A 19,095-nucleotide genomic window follows, 5' to 3' on the forward strand; every position below is an offset into this window, starting at 1 on the left:
CGGCATGTGGGATCTTCCCGGACCGGGGCACGAACCCGTGTCCCCTGCATCGGCAGGCGGACTCTCAACCACTGTGCCACCAGGGAAGCCCGGTGGAAGTTTTTAAGCTGAGGACTGAGATGATCAAAACTGAGTTAGAGGATGTTATCCGACAGCTGATATGGAGGCTGGAGGTATGGAAAACAGTTTAAGAGACTGAAGAATAAATAAAACAATGGGTGGATGAGGACAGAAAAATGAAAGGATAACTTTATGATGAATCCTGAATCAGAAAATAGAGGTTTTTTATCTTCAACATTCATATGCCCAAGAAGAGCCAGTTAAGGACCTGGGAGGTTTCTGATGAGGAACGAAGAGCTGGAGGAGCAGAGGCCAGCGCTGTGACCTGCAGCATAAAAGAAACAGACTGGCTCAGCTCCAGACATGCGTGTGCCTGTCAACCTGGGATTCCCCTACTCTTTCAAGTCTGTTGTGCCCCAATTGTGTGTTTAATTTCAATCTTTGCCTCTTCTTCGGGTTTTACCACAGGAGAATAACCTCTCTATTCTAATCTGAAATGAATTATTTATGCTTATGAACATGCTGGATGCCTGCCTGATTTATTTATTTTTCGAATAATACATCTGAATAGGAGTTCACACAAGACAGGGCAAACATAATTCTGACATAAATGCCCTTCCCCAACTGCTGCCCGATTTTAAACACTCCAAGCTACTGCGTGACCTTGTCATTATCCTGTGGAGCCCCAAATCTATCTCTGCACACTAATTAGATCCCAGGTGCCTGCATCTGACAGTCAAGATTTGCATTATCAGTCCCCACCACCTGACTTTTACAGTCTTATCTCCTGCTGCTATGACTTTCTCTGCTAGTCCAAGTTCCACTCATTCATCTTCCAAGGCACAGTTCAAACACCTCCTCCCCTATGAAGCCATCCCTAGTTCTCTCTTAAGGGGAACGGCCCCTCATGCATCTGAATTTCCACAGTTTTTGTTTTTATATCCTTCGTTGGACTCTAAGTTCCCCGAAGAGAACACAATGGCACACAGTAGGTACCTCAGCAGAACATTTGCTGAAATTAGGTAGCATGATCTCTCACATCCCAAGAAGCAGTTAATCAGGCCAGCTCAAACAGATGAGACAAAATTCTGGAGTCAATATCTACAAAGTGCTCTCAGGGGAAGTGGGCCGGGAGAGCCACCCACCTATAGCCATGCCGTATTTCACTCCAGTGGAGTTGCTTATTGGACTAATCCCAAGTAAAGAGCATACACTTCACATATTTGATGAGCCTCCTGAGGAGCCTCGCTGTTGCTCTCCAGGCTGACCTTTCCGTTTCCTTCAACCCCTCACATCTGTGTGCCTTCCAGTTTATAAGTTAGAGGCAGATCATTATTCCCAGTGATTCTTACAAGGGCCAAAGGATGCATGCAAGGCCGGCGTTACTTTTCAGAGATCCGGGGCTCAGGGACCAGTGACTTGTCCGAGGTCACTCCCAGCAAGGGTCAGGGCTATGACTTGACCTAGGCCTCCTAACTCCGGGTGCAGTGAAGTCCAAGACGTGCAAGTTGTCTGAGACTGAAAAGAAACAGGGTTGTTTAATGATTTGTATATTCTAAAGCACACACAGGTGTTCTGTGAACTGCAGTATCAGTAGCTGACACAAGGCCGCCCCGAGGGTTTGATGAAATCTAACCAAGGATACAAAGGGAAGTGAGGCGGGCACTTTCAAGGCCTAGGCGCACATCCGCTTGCCACCCACACTATCACTTCCCAGTGATCCTCCCGCAGGCTGCGCACTAGAGAACGCGTTGGCTGTTTGTGGCACGGCAAGGCCACCGTACGGCACCAAACATACGGCATTCCAGCAAGCGGAACCCGAAAGCCTGACAATAGGTGTGATGGGTGACCCTACACCTGCCCTGCCGCACCGAACCGCTGCCAGGAGTTGGCCGGCGTCACTCGACCCTCCGCGGGTTTAAAGAGGCGGTGCGGCGGCGTCTCCCTCACGTGACCGGGCACGGCAGCATAGAGCGCGTCACGCTCCGCCCTGAGCTCGGGTCGGTCAAGGTCTGCGCCTGCGCCGGCTCGGTGGCTCGCGGGCTCGCGAGCTCGCCAACCTGCAGGCGGGCTGCTACCGGGCGTGGAGCCGGGCGCCCGCGGCAATGGGTGAGTGCAGGAAGCGGCCGAGAGGAGACCGCAGGGCTCCCCCGGCCTCCGCGTGGAGTGAGTGGAAGCACGAAGGAGGGTCTGAGGAGGCCGCCTGCACGGCCCTCTGGCGCGGTCGTTGAGGACTCACCCCCCAACCTCCGCGCGCGCGCAGTGCGCCCCTCCGGTGCGCCCCGCCGTTCCCGCGCGCGCCATCCCGGATGGAACCTGCAGTCGCAGGGCCCAGCTCTTGCCTCCCAGCTCTGCCGCCCGCTGCCGGGCTTCGCTGGGCCGGGAGCGCCGTGCGACTGCCGGAACGAGCCTTTCCGGCGGAGGAGGCAGTGCGTTCATTTGGGCGCGTCCCGGGAAGGAAAGTGCCTCCCGGCGCGCATCGAGAGCGGGCGGGGCGGGGAGGGGCCGGGCTTTGCCCGCGGCCCGGGAGAGCGGCGTTGGGACCGCGGAAGGGCGCCTACCCCCTCAGGGTCTGGGATTCCGGGACCCCTGGCTCCGTTGAATGTCGGGACGGAAGGGGCCTGGTCGACCCCATCCGCCACCCTCCCCCCGCCCCTTAGCACAGACCGGGGAAATGGACGCCTGGAGAGCGGTAAGTTCAGCCACACAGCCAGACAATGGTTATTCTGCGACACCATGTTGCTTCGCGTTGTGGGAAACTCGGTGGTACAGTGCTTTTTTTTGGAGATGCGGGGGGCATTGTTGTTAATTGAAAATCTCTGTACCAGTTATTTAGTGTTAAGCTTATCTAGGTGGAGGGTGTCGATGCCTCAGCTATATTTACCTTTTTTTTTTTTTTTTTGCTCCTTAGAGCTGTACACGGCTGGTCTTAATCCCCACCTTCTGTTTCTCTACCTGCAAGCTGTGAAACAAAACCTTAAATAACGGTGTAGTGCCCTTGCTAGTCTGAGCTTCCTCTGACCTTGTTTCGAAAGGATTCCATAAAATCAGAAGGTGCTAGGACCGGTCAGGTCCGCTAGTGGTTCCAGAGCACAGGTCAGGCGCTTTGGATCTGGAGTCACCTTGAGTGCATCTCGGGGAAAGATCACAAGCTGTTACCTTTAAGAGGAGTGAACTTGTCTGGTCTCTCCTTTGGTAGATTAAAGTAAGCCCAGGGAAATGGATTTTTAAATTGTGGACATTGCTTTGTATTTATAGTAGCAAGGTAGTGTCCTAACTAGGACTAGAACCCAGTTTAATCTTGTCCTGAATGCTGACTCAGATCTGCTGACTTGTGGGAGTTAACATCCGAGAATTACAATTGCTTTCGCCCCAGTTTTTGCACAGAGACCTTTGTGATGGATCACATCTCGGTCTTATACACGTGGGCTATAAATTACAGTGAGCATTTAGATTTTACACTGTTTTCTTATGCCACAGAAGTTTGATTGACACTTGGAGTTGCTTAAAAGTCAGCTTAATTGCTTCCTAATGTTGACATAGGTTAAGTGTTTTAGGTAGCAAACAAATGTAAAGTTATGGTAGATAAATTTTGCAATAAATTGCAAAGAATTATTATCCATGTTAAAGAATTTAAATATAGAGAAAAGTTTAGCCAAGAAATTTAGTCATGTTCACAGAATAAACATGAATAATTTTAAAGTCCATTGCTACAGAATACTGTGCACACTAGCCTTTGTTCTCTTGCCAAATTAAGAGCCTATTCACACGATCCTGGTGTGTAGGACAAAATGAGGGGGAAAGCTTTAAATCTGTGAAGTCTGGAAAGGTTTCATTACATTCCTTTTTCCTATGTCCAGGCCTGTTTTTAAAAATCTGAGACCCTAAATGTACACTAATGTTCCTTAAATTTCTTAGAATAGTTCAGTACAGTGGTCAGTAAATGACTGGCTAACTTCTGTTAGCCACGGTTTTCTGTTTAATAACAGAACCAAAGAGTCATGACAAAACTAGTTGAAGTAACTTTAATTTGCAAAATTTTGGAAAGTAATGCAAGTGCCATTCCAGTAAAAATTAAAAATGAACATGGACAAAATTTTGTCGTTCAAGTGTATAAGTAACTTGGTTTGTGTTATCAAGGAACATACATTGTTAAACAGCTGGTAGGTAGTGACTTTATAATTTAAAATATATTGTTATGTGTTTGGTATGTAAAAATGAAATTTTTTAACATTCATAAATTGTCACAACGTGTTACGGTATAATAACACATAAATCTGGATATTTCTGTTGATTTTAACATTTAGTCCTGAAACTGAAGAGGAGCAAAGCATTACATAAAGTATTTCTATGCTAAATTGTTTTTTTTTTTTTGCACTTAATATTATTTTATTTTCTGGGTAAATCTCCCCTTATTAAATTTGCAGAGGTGGTATCACAGAGCAGGAGAAGATGTTTTCCAATCAAAGGCCCAAGTGTTACAGTTGAGGGATGGGAGAGAGGGAAAATCTGTGGGGGATTTGAAATATCCACCACTGTATGCTATGTTCACTCTGAAGAAAAGGTTTAGCTAAAATGTAAAACCACAGAGAAATGGACAAATTCTTGGAAAGGTACAATTTTCCAAGACTGAACCAGGAAGAATTAGAACATATAAACAAAACTGTCACAAGTAATGACATTGAAACTGTAATTAAAAGTCTTCCAACAAACAAAAGTCCAGGACCAAATGGCTTCACAGGCAAATTCTGTCGAACATTTAGAGAAGAGCGGACACCGATCCTTCTCAAACTCTTCCAAAATATAGCAGGGGGAGGAACACTTCCAAACTCATTCTACGAAGCCACCATCACCCTGACACCAAAACCAGACAAAGATATCGTAGATCTCAGCAACCTCAGCATATGATTTTCTTTCCTTCTTTGGCAGAGAACTTTCATCTTTTCACTTCAAGGAAGCACTTTATAGCTTCTCTTTGGCATATCTGAATTGCCAGTGTCACTACTCTGGCGCTTTGAGGCCATGATTAAGTAAAATCAGGGTCACCTGAACATAAGCACTGCAATACCGCGAGGCGCTCAGGGACCGCTAAATTGTTTTTAAATGTTGGTTAATCTTAGATTGGCAAGTATAGTACTGATAAGAGTTTAAACTCCTGTCTGGAAGCTGAAATGATAAGAAGTAAGGATGTAGAAGACTGATTAATAATTATCAAACTTTGTACCCTGGCAAACTTCTCAAGCATTTACAGCACAATTTTTCTTAAAATGCCATTGATTCCTTTCACTGGTTAAGAGCACAAAATGTAACAGACAGAATGTCTGTTTTAAACAAATTAAAAAGCTGTAGGGGTTTTTTTTGTTTGTTTGTTTTTTCAGTTCTCCCTAAATCAGATTTATGCATACCCAGGAAAGCTGTGTGTGATGGACAGCTATCATACGTAAGGAGTTATATCTGAATTAAGGGAAACAGCTGTTGAAAGGGGAGTTAGCACAGTTAGTCAGCAACAGGTTAACAGGTTTAAAAATTGAGTCTTCAAATGCTCCTTGCACAATGCTAATACTACATGAAGTACTTCAGGTGTTGAGGAAGTCTATACAGCTTTTAGGAAAAATGCTTTTCTAGAAAAGCATGTCAAAACAATGGGATCAGCAGGTTAGGGAGGTCCCACCTAGATATCAGAGCTACAGCTTCTCATATCTGTGCTGGAGAATTCTCTTTGTCCTGGATGGACTAAAAGTTCAGAACAAAACAGGGACATTTTTAACATTTCTTTCTTTCTTCATTTTAAGATCTCAGTTTCTTTCCTCCTCACCCTGTATTTCAGCATGATCCAGCAGAAAGATGGCTGCTTTTAGAAGTGGCTATTTTATTTTTCTTTCTGGGGTGAGACTGTTATGGAGCCTGGATACTTCAGGCTCGTATGCATCCATGACCAGTGTCCTGCTGTGGTCAAAAACCTTAGCAATGGACTTGGTGAACTTGGCTGCCTGCTGCTGCTTTGTTCTGCCACTGATGAAGGTCAACCTTAAGGTGTATTTGTCATCCAGCCTTTTAAGACTGGAGGCTAGTTGCCAGATATCAGGGTCCATCCCTGCAGGATATTTCCTGTGGGCCACGAGAAAGATGCTCTTCTCCTGAGCATAAATTAAGGATATGCTGCTATGCATGAAGCCTAAACAGGCTTGGATTCCGGAAAGGCTGCATATCACCCCAGGTCAAAGCCACTGTGATGAAGAAACACAAGATGGTACAGATGGTAAGGTGACTGCCAGTTAGACCAAAACTCTCCATGGAATGTCTTAAAAAGTCATAGTCAAGGTTTTGCTTAAAGCAAAATACATAGCCTTAAACACTCAAATTATGAAACAAAGAATAAATAAAAATAAGAAATTTCCCTTCAGTAAATTAGAAGAAAATAAACCCAGACAAAGCAGGAGAAATGAGATGATAAAGAGGAAAAACAAATTTAAAAATTGAAAAATAGTAAAATTGGTAAATTTAAGAACTGGTTTTTTGCTGGGATGAGAGGAATGTGAATTAGGTAAACTCACTACCCTGTTCAAGAAAAAAAGGGAATACAGGCACACAAGATTAGAAGTGTTTTTTTAAAACAGCAAGTGCTTTATAAGACTATATAAATAAACCAGACTTTTTTTTTTTTTTAAAGGAAATCCAGTTATCAAAGTTGACTCCAGAAGAACTTAACAGACCTAACAATGGAAGAAATTGAGAAAGTTATCAAAAAGCTACCATCCCCCAAAACACCAGTCCCAGATGGTGTTTCAGGTGAATTCTTTTAACTTTCAAGAAAAAGATAATTATAAGATTTAAATTGTTCACCAGCTTAAAGAAGGAAAAATGACAGATTTCTTTTACAAAGCCAGTGGAACATTGACACCTGAACTTGACATGAAGATAGTACTGAAATTGGAAACTTGGTATGTTATGAATAGTGATGTGAAATTTTAAAATTTTAAAATAAAATGTTAGCAAACTGTACTTAGTGATACATTAAAGGAATATTTCACTGTGGCCAAGTAGGATTCACCTCCATATTGCAAGGGCGAGAAGTACACTAATGTATACACCAAATAAATACATCAGAAAAGAACAATAATAATAGTTTATCCTTGTTGAGCCACCTACTGTGCTGTAGACTACTTTCCTGGGTGCTTCACATGTATTAATTCAGTTAATTGGCCAGCCTATGAGGTAAGTAACATTCTTATTTTATAAACGAGGAAACTAAGCCACAGAGAAATTGAGTAACTTGCTGAAGGTCACACAATAGATTTGTAGTGGAGCCAGAATTTGAACCCAGGCAATTAACTGTATCTGTTAAATGTTACACTGGCTCTGTTTCCAGTATCCGTATGATCTTCTCAGTAGCTGCCTAAAAGCATCTGACCAAAGTTCAAGATAGATTACTGACTTAGTGGCAGTGGAAAGGGGTGGAGGTGGTAGTAAAACAGGAATCAATGTATATCCCTCCCGTGTTTGGAAATTCTAAGAGATGCTTATTATCAGTTGACCATTAGTACTAGAAAAATGGAATCCATTTTTAATGGGAAACACAATTTCCTAGTAAATAACGGGGCAGGGGCTTCAATTATAATTGCAGATATACTGATTCTTAGAATGAATGTAGAATGAAGTTTTGGGAGTTATAGTGTAATTTGTCAGATGAAATTATATGATAGTACTGGGAAGACATGCTCCACTTCATGTTTGCAGAACAATCCTAAAGATGGGCAGGGATAGATGGCAAACGGAATATTACTTGAGAGGGAACAAATTTTATATGGGCCAATTGATCAGTGAATATTTTTGTGTCATGATGACTTGTTTCCCTCTGTGAACTTGAAACTGCTAGGACTTGGATTAGGAACACTCAGATGACAAGAACTTCCTCCTCAAACCAAAAGCCTGTGTCATGCTTCACAGTTAATCCCTGTGGAGTTGTCACAGATGTCAAAGTATAAGGATGTTTACTATTACCATAATTTAATTATGTTCAAGAGGTATATGCCAATCCAATAAGAAGAAAGATGCATACTGTAAAGGAGAAGGCAAAATTATTTGTGATATATAGTAGAAACAAGCAAATCCACCAAAAAACTGAGAAATAGAGGACTATTGGCTGCTTCTAACTTTAATACACAGGATTTGGTAGCTTTTTCATATGCAGACAAAAAGCAGTTAGAAGATTAATTGGAAGAAAACAACCCTTTCATAATAGGGACTGAAAAGGTAAAATACCTTTCAAGGTCTATATGAAAAAAATTTTAAATGCTAAGGTTTGTAAAAAGAAACAGGAAGATATCACATCCTTGTAAAGTAAGGTACAGGGTTTTTTTTAAGGTTCAATTTTGAAAAAGTGACAGTACTTTAAATTTATAAAGTCACTTCTGCTATAAAATACCAAGATTTTGGGGAGGAATATGACAAAAATACACTAAAGTTTACCTGGAAAAGTGTAAGAGCCCGGAAAACTGATGATTCTGACAAGAGTAAAAGGGAAAGCCCTACTAGTTGATGAAACCTATTCTGATGCTACAGCAGGTTAAAATCAGTTGGACCTACAGAAGAAATACAAGGCTATTGTGGAACAGAGTGGAGTGCAGAAATAAATGCAGATGCTTGTGAGTATTTAGATGATGCCAACCAGTGAGGAAAAGAAGGCTCATCAGTCAGTTTCTAGGCAATCTCTTATCTTTGCTTCATTCCTTATACTGAAATTCCAGAGAAATTAAAATACAGATGGTAAATGAAACCATAGAAGTTGTAGAAGGAAGCATGGATTACTTGTTTATAATTTTAGAATAATGAAGGCCTTCTATGAAGGACACAAAACCTAGAAGCCAAGATCAATAGATTTCATATCCATATTAGGAACTTCAGCATCACAAAAATGATACAAAGTAGGGAAAGTATATTCCACAACTTGAATAATATAACTAGGATTGATTTTCTTCATGCACAAAGGAATTTTCCAAATCAACAAGGAAAAAAACAAAGTGCCTACAGAAAAATGGATAATGTGAAATTTTACAGTACTAAAATTCAGATGGTCAATAAAAATGAAAGATGCTGAATTTTATGTATTTATGTATGTATGTCTGCGTTGGGTCTTCATTGCTGCGCCTGGGCTTTCTACAGTTGTGGCAAGCGGGGGCCACTCTTCGCTGCGGTACATGGGCCTCTCACTGAGGTGGCTTCTCTTGTTGTGGAGCACAGTCTCTAGGTGCACGAGCTTCAGCGGTTATGGCTCGCGGACTCCAGAGCGCAGGCTCAGTAGTTGTGGTGCGCACGGCTTAGTTGCTCCGTGGCATGTGGGATCTTCCCGGACTGGGGCATGAACCTGTGTCCCCTGCATCGGTAGGCAGACTCTCAACTGCTGTGCCACCAGGGAAGCCCTGCAGGCAGATTCTTAACCACTGTGCCACCAGGGAAGCCCCAGAAATTACTGTTTAATACCTGGTGCTGGAAATGGTAGGGCAACTGGGACTGGCATACACTTAATGGAAATATAAATCACAGTAAGTTTTCTGGCGGCAATTGGCCGTAGCTATCAAATTAAAATGTATTCCTGGGCTTCCCTGGTGGTGCAGTGGTTAAGAATCCTCCTGCCAGTGCAGGGGACACGGGTTCAAGCCCTGGTCCGGGAAGTTCCCACATGCCGCAGAGCAGCTAAGCCCATGAGCCACAACTACTGAGCCTGCGTGCCACAACTAGTGAAGCCTGTGTGCCTAGAGCCCACGCTCCACAACAAGAGAAGCCACTGCAGTGAGAAGCCCGCACACCGCAACGAAGAGTAGCCCCCACTTGCCGCGACTAGAGAAGGCCCGCATGCAGCGAAGAAGACCCAATGCAGCCAAAAATAAAAAAACTAAATTAAAAAAATAAAATAAAATGTATTACTGTTTGAGCCAGCAGTCCATTCTAAAGATTTACCCTACAGATACACTTGTGAGAGTTCACCAGGTGTAGGTACAGAGTTGCCCATTGAAGCATTGTTTAAAAGGAAAAAACAAAAACAGTGACCATAAATAGGAGATAGAGTAAATTACATGTAATATATCCATTCAATAGAATACTGCATAACCATTCAAAACATTGTGATATCTGCTGTTGTTAGCAGGTTTTTAAGCACATTGTTGTACACCTTTTTCACTTAGTAGTGTGTTCTTTTTGTGTATTTTTTAAATGATGGATAGGTTGGTGGGGATGGGATGGAGTGTGTAACTAGAGTCAGACTTACTAGTAAGGAGCCTTTGGGCAGTAGTCAGGCAGGAGATGAAGAGGACCTGGGTTGGGACAGTGAGCCTGGAGGAGAGGATGTATGTGTATTTAATTAATTTACAATTTTATTTTTCTCTTAAAAAAATACACATCTTTTTAAGACGTCTTTTTTTATTTTATTGAAGCATGGTTGATTTACAGTGTTGTGTTAATTTCTGCTGTACAGCTTAGTGATTCAGTTATATATATATGCATTCTTTTTCATATTTTTTTCTATTATGGTTTATCACAGGATATTGAATATAGTTCCCTGTGCCATAGAGTAGGACCTTGTTGTTTATCCATTCTCTATATAATAATTTGCATCTGCTAATCCTAAACACCCACTCCATCCCTCTCGCAACCCACTTCCCCTTGGCAACCATAAGTCTATTCTCTATGTCTGTGAGTCTGTTTCTATTTGGTAGATAAGTTCATTTGTGTCATATTTTAGATTCCACGTATAAGTGATATCAAATGGTATTTGTCTTTCTCTTTCTGACTTGCTTCACTTAGTATGATAATCTCTAGGGTCGTCCACGTTGCTGCAAATAGCATTATTTCATTTTTTTTTTTTAATGCTAGGTGCGCAGGCTTAGTTGCTCCATGGCATGTGAGATCTTCCTGGACCAGGGCTCAAACCCGTGTCCCCTGCATTGGTAGGCGGATTCTTTTTTTTTTTAAATATAAGTTATTTTATTTTATTTTATTTATTTTATTTTTGGTTGCGTTGGGTCTTCGTTGCTGCACACGGGCTTTTCTCTTGTTGCTGCGAGTGGGGGCTACTCTTCGTTGTGGGGCACAGGCTTCTCATTGTGGTGGCTTCTCGTTGGGAGCACAGGCTCTAGGCGCGTGGGCTTCAGTAGTTGAGGCACACGGGCTCAGTAGTTGTGGCGCACAGGCTTAGTTGCTCCGCGGCATGTGGGATCTTCCCGGACCAGGGCTCAAACCCATGTCTCCTGCATTGGCAGGTGGATTCTTAACCACTGCGCCACCAGGGAATGGCAGGCAGATTCTTAACCACTACGCCACCAGGGAAGTCCTGCTCTATTAAATGTATTTTTAATGTGTAACTTTTTCTAAAGTAATATACATTTCTTTTGTGAATTTTTGTTTAAATGATTCATTTGTTGTTTTATTGGATCTACGAGCAGCCCAGCTCCAAGGATTCTGGCCTCTTGGTGAAGCATATTGGTGACTTCATAATCTAACTGCTTTAATACCTGCCATAGTTAGAAATAATTCCTCTCTCTGAGCCGGCCTTCCTTTGATTATTTAAATTGCAGTGGAACAAATTTTCAGAATGTCAGGGGACAGTTTTTTACTGTCCCTTTATTCCCCATCATGATAGTGCTAAGCAGCATTTAGAGACAAGTCCCCCTCCTCCAGCCTCTGCCAAGGGTGAGGTTTATTCAAATGAACACAGAGTTTTGGTGCCCAGGGGTAGTGTGGCTGCCCTGGTGTTGGGGGTGGGCAGTGAAAGGTTGGGGCTCTGGTGCTGTTTAGTTCTACAGGTGTGACCAGGTGACAGCGGGGAGAAGATTCCTGACCCCTTTTATTACCTTCCTTATGGCAGACTTCAGGCCTGCAGTGGTTTCCAGGCATAATTCTTCTCAACTGAAGGCATGTTTATCTTTTCTAATAGAAATGTGATAGCAAGCCAGCTCCAACTACAAACAAAGAGGCATTGGGCTAGAGTGTACAGATGTTACATTTTCTTCTTAATATAGTCTGTCTTCTGGGAAAAGGGCACACAGATCTAGGTGTAACATGCCTAAGGAAAATAATTTGTTTCTATTAGCTTCACATGAGAAAGGAAAAAAATAGTACATAGTAGCATCAGAGGGTCTTGGGGTCATCCTGAGGGTCTCTGGTAATGCAGGTCCTAGCCTGCTTTTCCATCATTGTCTGCCACCCATCCATCTCGCACCCACATGAAGCTCCAGCCAGACACCCTCCTCAGGAACGTGAATGCTGCCGCTCCTTTGACACGGGGCCTACACCTTAGCCTGTGCTGCCTTTGGCTAAAATGTGCCTCACCCTTAGGTACATCCAGAGTGCTATTCACCTTTCAGAGCCCTGCCCAGAGGTCACAGACCCCCCTGTTTTTCCCTCCAGACAGCTAATTAATGACCCCTTCCTCTGTGGGGCCTTTATACCTTCTATATATTTCTGTGGTTGCATTTACCACACTGTGGTCCAGTTGTTTGCATGTCATATCTCCCGAGGCCAGCATCCTTTTATCTCTAATCTCTGAACATTACAGGAGTTGAATAAGTTGGTTGAATTAAAATCTCTTAGTATACTGAGGAGGCCAGCATAAAAGCAGGCAAAGAAGAAGAAATTCCCAACAAAAGTAAATGAAAGTCTTCTTGATAATGTTATGCTGTAAATCTGAATGAAGCAAATACAAAAAACAGTACAGTGCTCACTGTGTCCCCAGAATAGCAGTGGGACCTGGTGCACTGTACTCTTCAGCTGACTTCTGCCCCAGTGTGCAGGGTGAGTGGCATTGGCCCGTTATAACTGTGGAAGCAGCCTCAGAGAGGTACAGCAATTTGCCTTTGTTCACTTGGGAACTTTGTCACATCTTTCTTTCACTGTTGGCCTTGTCCTGATTAGACCTTAGTTTTGTCAGTCTCCAACTTTTGAAAACAGAGTAAATTGAGACAAATTCAACTTGAAGAATATAGAAAAGGAAAATACAGCATTATTATGAAATTAGAAAATGTAAACTACTTATTTTGGCTTTTCTATATGTATATTGATAAAAACAGTATTGTGCCATGTCAATAAAAATATTCTTTATTTTTTCTTCTGTAACACTTTATTGATCAAAAAAGGACTCACTGCTATCTGAAACTTCATTAATACCATTAAAAATTCAAAATTAATATACTGAACCTTAAATATAAATACTCCTTTATTTTTAGTACCTATATGACATCCTGTCAGGTGGCTACATCTTCATGTATGCAGTGTGTCCCTTACTGTTGTGCATATAATTTTTACTCCGTATTTCTGTTAAGAGCATTGTAATTGTCCTATAGTTGAGTCTTTGTGTACCTCTCATTAATAATTATTTCCCTAGGCTATATTTCTATTTTTTTTTTTTGTTTTTTTTATGTGTGCTCTTTTTTTTTTTTTTGGGGTATGTGGCTCTTCCTCTGTTTAGTACCTATATGACATCCTGTCAGGTGGCTACATCTTCATGTATGCAGTGTGTCCCTTACTGTTGTGCATATAATTTTTACTCCGTATTTCTGTTAAGAGCATTGTAATTGTCCTATAGTTGAGTCTTTGTGTACCTCTCATTAATAATTATTTCCCTAGGCTATATTTCTAGAAGGAAAATTAGAGTCGTGTATGTGTGCTCCATATTTTATGTTACGTGTCTGTGGCTCCTGCACATATAAGCTCCTCAAGAACTGATGCTTTCTGATTATGTGCCTCACTCTGCTCTACCTTCACATGATGACATTTCCCTTTAACACCTTTTGTCCTGATGCTTAGTTGTTTACAGCAGCGTGTGTGTATGGGGAGGGGGAAAAAAAGGAACTTGTTTTTTGTTTGTTTTTGTCATAAGTCAAAGAGCTAGATGGTTTACCTGACTTATTTTGTTCTTATTTATTTATAATTGAAACTGTGGTTAAAAAAAAAAAAAAAATCAGGGACTTTCCTGGTGGCGCAGTGGTTGGGAGTCCGCCTGCCAATGCAGGGGACACGGGTTCGATCCCTGGGCTGGGAAGATCCCACATGCCGCGGAGCGGCTGGGCCCGTGAGCCACAACTACTGAGCCTGCGCCGTACAGCCTGCAAGGCACAACTACTGATCCCACGCACCACAACTACTGAAGCCTGCGTGCCCTAGAGGCCGTGCTCCACGACAAAAGAAACCACCACAATGAGAAGCCCGCGCACCACAACAAAGAGTAGCCCCCGCTCACTGTAACTAGGAAATGTCTGCGCGCAACAATGAAGACCCAACACAGCCAAAAAAAAATTAATAAAAATAAATAAAAAATAAAAAATCATAAGATTTACCATCTTAACCAATTTTAAGTGTAAGTTCAGTAACATTAAGTATATTTACGTTGTTATAAAACAGATCTCCGGAAATTTTTCATCTTGCAGAACTGAAACTATACCCATTAAACAATAACTTTGTTCCCACCTCCCCCAACCCCTGATAACCACTATTCATCTCTGAATTTGACTACTTTAGGTACCTCATATAAGTGGAATTACACTGTATTTGCCATTTTATGACTGGCTTATTTCACTTGTCCTCGGGGTTCATCCATGTTGTAGCATGTGACAGAATTTCCTTCCTTTTTTAAGGCCACATAATATGTACGTACATACCATGTTCTGTTTATCCATTCGTTCATCAGTGGACACTTGGGGTGCTTTCACCTCTTGGCTATTTGTGAATAGTTCTGCTGTGAACCTGGATGTGCAAATATCTCTTGTAGACCCTACAATAAATTCTTTTGGATATATACCCAGAAGTGGGATTGGTGATGATATCATATGGTAGTTCTATTTTTAATTTTTTGAAGAACTGCCATAGTGGTTGCACCATTTTACATCCCCACTAACTCTTGTTATTTTCTTTTTTTTTTAATAGTAGCTGTCCTAATGGGTATGAGGTTTTCATTTGCGTTTCTCTGATAATAAGTGATGTTGAGCATCTTTTCATATGTCCGTTGGCCATTTGTACATCTTCTTTGGAGAAGTGTCTGTTAAGTCCTTTGCTTGTTTTTAGTCAGGTTATAGATGACTGGCAAGGAATGATCTTGCCGTTTTAAAAAGCAGATGTATTCTAGGGGTAGGACCTTGCCTTCATTCCACTCAGTGGGCTAAGCCTGTGTATTTAGGCTTCAAATCTTTTTCAGCATGGTCTGGTACGGCCACTCTTTGTCCCAGGGCAGCCTCCCAAAGTCATTGCCATCTGTGGTATGACAGCAGGAACATGAACTCTGGAGGCAGACTTCATTTCAAGATGCCAGCTCCACCAGTTACTAACTACCTTGGATGAAGATGAGTATTGGTTTTACCATTTGTAAAACTGGGAAAATAATGTTTACTTTATGGAGTTGTTTTGAGAATTAAATATGTGAAAATTGTGCTCAGTATATACCTGCAGGCCTTCCTTGACCCTGTTCTCCCAGCCTCCACCTCACAAAGTGTATGCTCACTGTCCCTTACCTGTGTTCCCATAGCATATATTTATCATAGAAGATATTACACTGTGGAGTGATTGTATACCTTGGCAGAGCCTTCTGCTGGATTGCAAGTTCCTTGTCTTTGAACCTCTAGCACTTAGCAGAGGGCCTAGTTTACAGTAGATACTAAGTAAGTGTTAGTGAACAGAATGAATGTATGTCTTGCTATTTTATTTCTCATGAGAGGACTTTGTTTCAGAAGGATAATAGCATGTACCATTATGTAGTGTAGGCATTACATATGAACTAGTCCAGTGGTTCTCATATTTTTTGGTCTCAGGACCGCGTTACACTTAAAAAATTTTTGTGGACCCCAAAGAGCCTTTATTTGTATGGATTAATATTCATGGTCTTAGAAATAAAAACAAAATTTTGAAATATTTATTAATTCACTTTAACAATGATAAACCCATTACATGTTAATATAATCAACACATTTTCATGAAAAATAATTATTTCCCCCCTAAAAAATTAATAAGTATGTTTTACAGTTTTGTAAGTCTGTTTAATGTCTGACTTAAAAGGTTGGTGGAGTCTCATATCTACCTCTGCATTTGTTCTGTTATGATAAATTGTTTTAGTTGAAGTATATGCAGAAAATCCAGCCTCACATGGCTATGTAGTTGGAGAGGGGAGGACCTCCTGGACTGCTGAAAGGGCCTCAGGGCCCTCCAAAAATACTTGAAGAAACACTGATCTAGTTTAAAAGGAAAAAATGTAATAGAGTCCAGAAATTGGAGGAAGGATTAGGGGAAATTTTCATATGTTTAGCACTGTATATAAAGGTTTACCTATTATCATTTTATTATTTGTAGGTTAAAAAAATCCTTCCCGAAGAAGATCTTAAGCAACACGATGGATTCAGAAGCTCATGAAAAGAGGCCACCAATCCTAACATCTTCAAAGCAAGATATAGCACCTCATATTGCAAATGTTAGTGAAATGAAGCATTACTTGTGTGGCTGCTGTGCGGCTTTCAACAATATAGCCATCACATTTCCCATTCAGAAGGTCCTCTTCCGGCAACAGCTGTATGGAATCAAAACCCGGGATGCAGTACTTCAGTTGAGGAGGGATGGATTTCGAAACTTGTATCGCGGAATCCTTCCCCCTTTAATGCAGAAGACGACTACGCTGGCACTTATGTTTGGTCTGTATGAGGATTTATCTTGCCTTCTCCGTAAGCATATCAGTACCCCAGAGTTTGCAACCCGTAGCCTGGCCGCAGTACTTGCAGGAACGACAGAAGCAATTTTCACTCCGTTGGAAAGAGTTCAAACATTGCTTCAAGACCACAAGCATCATGACAAATTTACAAACACTTATCAGGCTTTCAAAGCACTGAAATGCCATGGAATTAGAGAGTATTATCGAGGCTTGGTGCCTGTTCTTTTCCGTAACGGATTCAGCAATGTCCTTTTTTTTGGCCTTCGAGGTCCCATCAAGGAGCACCTGCCTACGGCAACAACCCACAGTGCTCATTTGGTCAATGATTTTATCTGCGGGGGCCTGTTGGGTGCCATGTTGGGGATCTTGTTTTTTCCAGTTAATGTTGTAAAAACTCGCATGCAATCTCAGATTGGTGGGGAATTTCAGTCTTTCCCTAAGGTTTTCCAAAAAATCTGGCTAGAACGGGACAGGAAACTGACAAATCTTTTCAGAGGTGCCCATCTGAATTACCATCGGTCCCTCATCTCTTGGGGCATAATTAATGCGACTTATGAGTTCTTGTTAAAGATTATATGAAAGAAATCAGTTAAGTGCCATTAATCAACTGAATAGACCTAAGAAGAATGCAGTTTGGCCTTGTTTCTAATTGGCCAAATACAAGTTGGTGTCATAAGTCCAGGGCACAATGAATTACGGGCAAAGCTGTTTTTCTTAAGCACCAACAAAGTCAGAATAAAAGGTTTCAGTAGGAGATTTTAAGGTTTTGGGGGTTTTTTGGGGGAAGGGTGTTCTGTTTGTATTTTTTTTAAACATTATCTGAGAACTTTAGGCTAATTGCCTGGTTAATAGCTGTCTATCTGATGGCTTTTGACAAGGAAACTAACAGCCAAGATATATGATTCTTTTTTCCAAAAGTCTTCTGTATTGAAGCATAAGTGGCCATGACCAGCCAGAGGAAAGGCTCTTAGGGTCCCATGATTTCTCAGGCTTACTTCTATTACTCCATTTCTTCTCTGCTTTTAGGAGGAGTTACAAGGGTAGTTTTTGTTAACTTAAACATATACATGGTAGGGCAAAGGAGCAGAAGAGAGAAGAAAAACAGCTTATTATGTGTAGGTTTTTCATGTAAATTGTTTGTGTTCGTTTTGAAACTAAGCACCTGTTGGGATGGTCATTATCCAAATTATTTCTCTTTAGACGTGGTAGACTAAAGCAACTAATGACATCTCCCATTTTGCTTTCTAGGGTAGAAAGTTTTCTCTGTATTTCTCAATATGACCTGAAACCTTCCCCAAATATTTTTATATTAATTTCACTATTTCTTTGCCAAAAAATGTGGAGACTTAAATTTTGTTAAAGGTGTTTCATCCCATTAAGAAGGTTCATATTACAGGTGGCCCCCCACTTCTCCAGAGTTTCCTTTATGCCACTTTGCTTTTACAAAAGATCTACATTAGTACCTGTTTTCACTCAGCAAAAGAAATACGAAGATGATTTTTGCTTTTACAAGAAAAGGTGATTGCTTCCTCGCTCTGTGCCATTTCGGCTTACAAAAAGTTCCACAGGAATGCGGGGGAAACCTGTAATTGCATTACAGATCCAGTTCTGTTTAGCTCAGCGTCTTTGAATTGTTGTTGCCAACTTAGTGAAGAGCTTTGGAGTTGTAGTATTTTTTTCCTTTGAGTAGTAGTTTGTCATAGTCAAGTATCCTGTCCTCTTGAAACTCCCTTTAAAAAAACGACAAAATGCTTCCATAAAATTTTATTTTGGAAGTCTATTAATAGGACCTCAGATTTTTTTTTTCTGGTTTCTAAGTGTTCTGGGGAAGGGGAAAAAAACTCAGGATAGCTTTCACCCCACAGTGTTAAGCTGTCTTTTTTATTTTACTCTTGGAAATAGAGACTTCTGTTATGATCTTTACGTTTTGGGAACCCAATTTTACCATTTTATCATTTAAACAGTAAGACAGTTTGAGAGGATAAAACCTAAATAAAGATATTTGAAGGGTTAGTTTTAAATTCTAGAAGTCGGTGATGGGTGGATAGTATTCTTATCCCTTACCTAACAGACAAAAACTTACTTGTCAAAGGAATCATATTTTAAAATACTTTTTCCCAGATAAATAAGGCAAAGTGACTCATACACCAATTGGATAACTGATAAAACTTACGAGACATCCTAGAAAAGTGGTTTATCGATCTTTTAAAAATCCACATCTGTGAGTATTACGTAGTTAAGATTACCTTGCAGCATCTGACATGGAGCAGAGCACATGGGTTTTATTACCAGTCTTTCATCATTCTGGGTAATTGCATGTGAATATGTGCACATGCTGACCAAAATAAAGTCAGGGT

The 19,095-nt window shown here is 41.3% G+C and overlaps 1 protein-coding gene and 1 long non-coding RNA gene across 4 annotated transcripts; one reads left to right on the plus strand and one right to left on the minus strand.

Annotated features, from left to right (window-relative positions):
* Positions 1–131: 131 nt before the first annotated feature.
* On the minus strand, positions 132–2,380 carry LOC114486865 (uncharacterized). Its single transcript, XR_003681201.2, has 3 exons — positions 2,300–2,380; positions 1,413–1,578; positions 132–385 (listed from the first exon to the last, which is right to left on the minus strand). It is a non-coding gene; the product is annotated as an uncharacterized lncRNA (long non-coding RNA).
* On the plus strand, positions 1,866–17,492 carry SLC25A51 (solute carrier family 25 member 51). Of its 3 annotated transcripts, none has more exons than XM_007107111.4 (3): positions 1,866–2,169; positions 6,731–6,849; positions 16,387–17,492. In XM_007107111.4, exon 3 carries the CDS (start codon positions 16,427–16,429, stop codon positions 17,315–17,317), a length of 891 nt encoding a protein of 296 aa, XP_007107173.1. In that variant the 5' UTR covers positions 1,866–2,169; positions 6,731–6,849; positions 16,387–16,426; the 3' UTR covers positions 17,318–17,492. The 3 variants fall into 3 exon arrangements, with proteins under 3 accessions (XP_007107173.1, XP_007107172.1, XP_007107171.2); XM_007107110.4 differs by lacking the exon at positions 1,866–2,169 and adding an exon at positions 2,395–2,752; XM_007107109.4 differs by lacking the exons at positions 1,866–2,169; positions 6,731–6,849 and adding an exon at positions 6,856–7,001.
* Positions 17,493–19,095: the final 1,603 nt, after the last annotated feature.

Source organism: Physeter macrocephalus, chromosome 9 (genome assembly GCF_002837175.3).
Source record: "Physeter macrocephalus isolate SW-GA chromosome 9, ASM283717v5, whole genome shotgun sequence".
Lineage (NCBI taxonomy): Eukaryota > Metazoa > Chordata > Mammalia > Artiodactyla > Physeteridae > Physeter > Physeter macrocephalus.

Excerpts from the sequence above, each read along its gene's own strand:
- SLC25A51 (XM_007107109.4), top strand. The coding sequence starts at position 6,922 with ATGACAGATTTCTTTTACAAAGCCAGTGGAACATTGACACCTGAACTT. Across the intron at positions 7,002-16,386 it reads GTACTGAAATTGGAAACTTG|GTTAAAAAAATCCTTCCCGA; the intron begins GTATGTTATGAA and ends TATTATTTGTAG.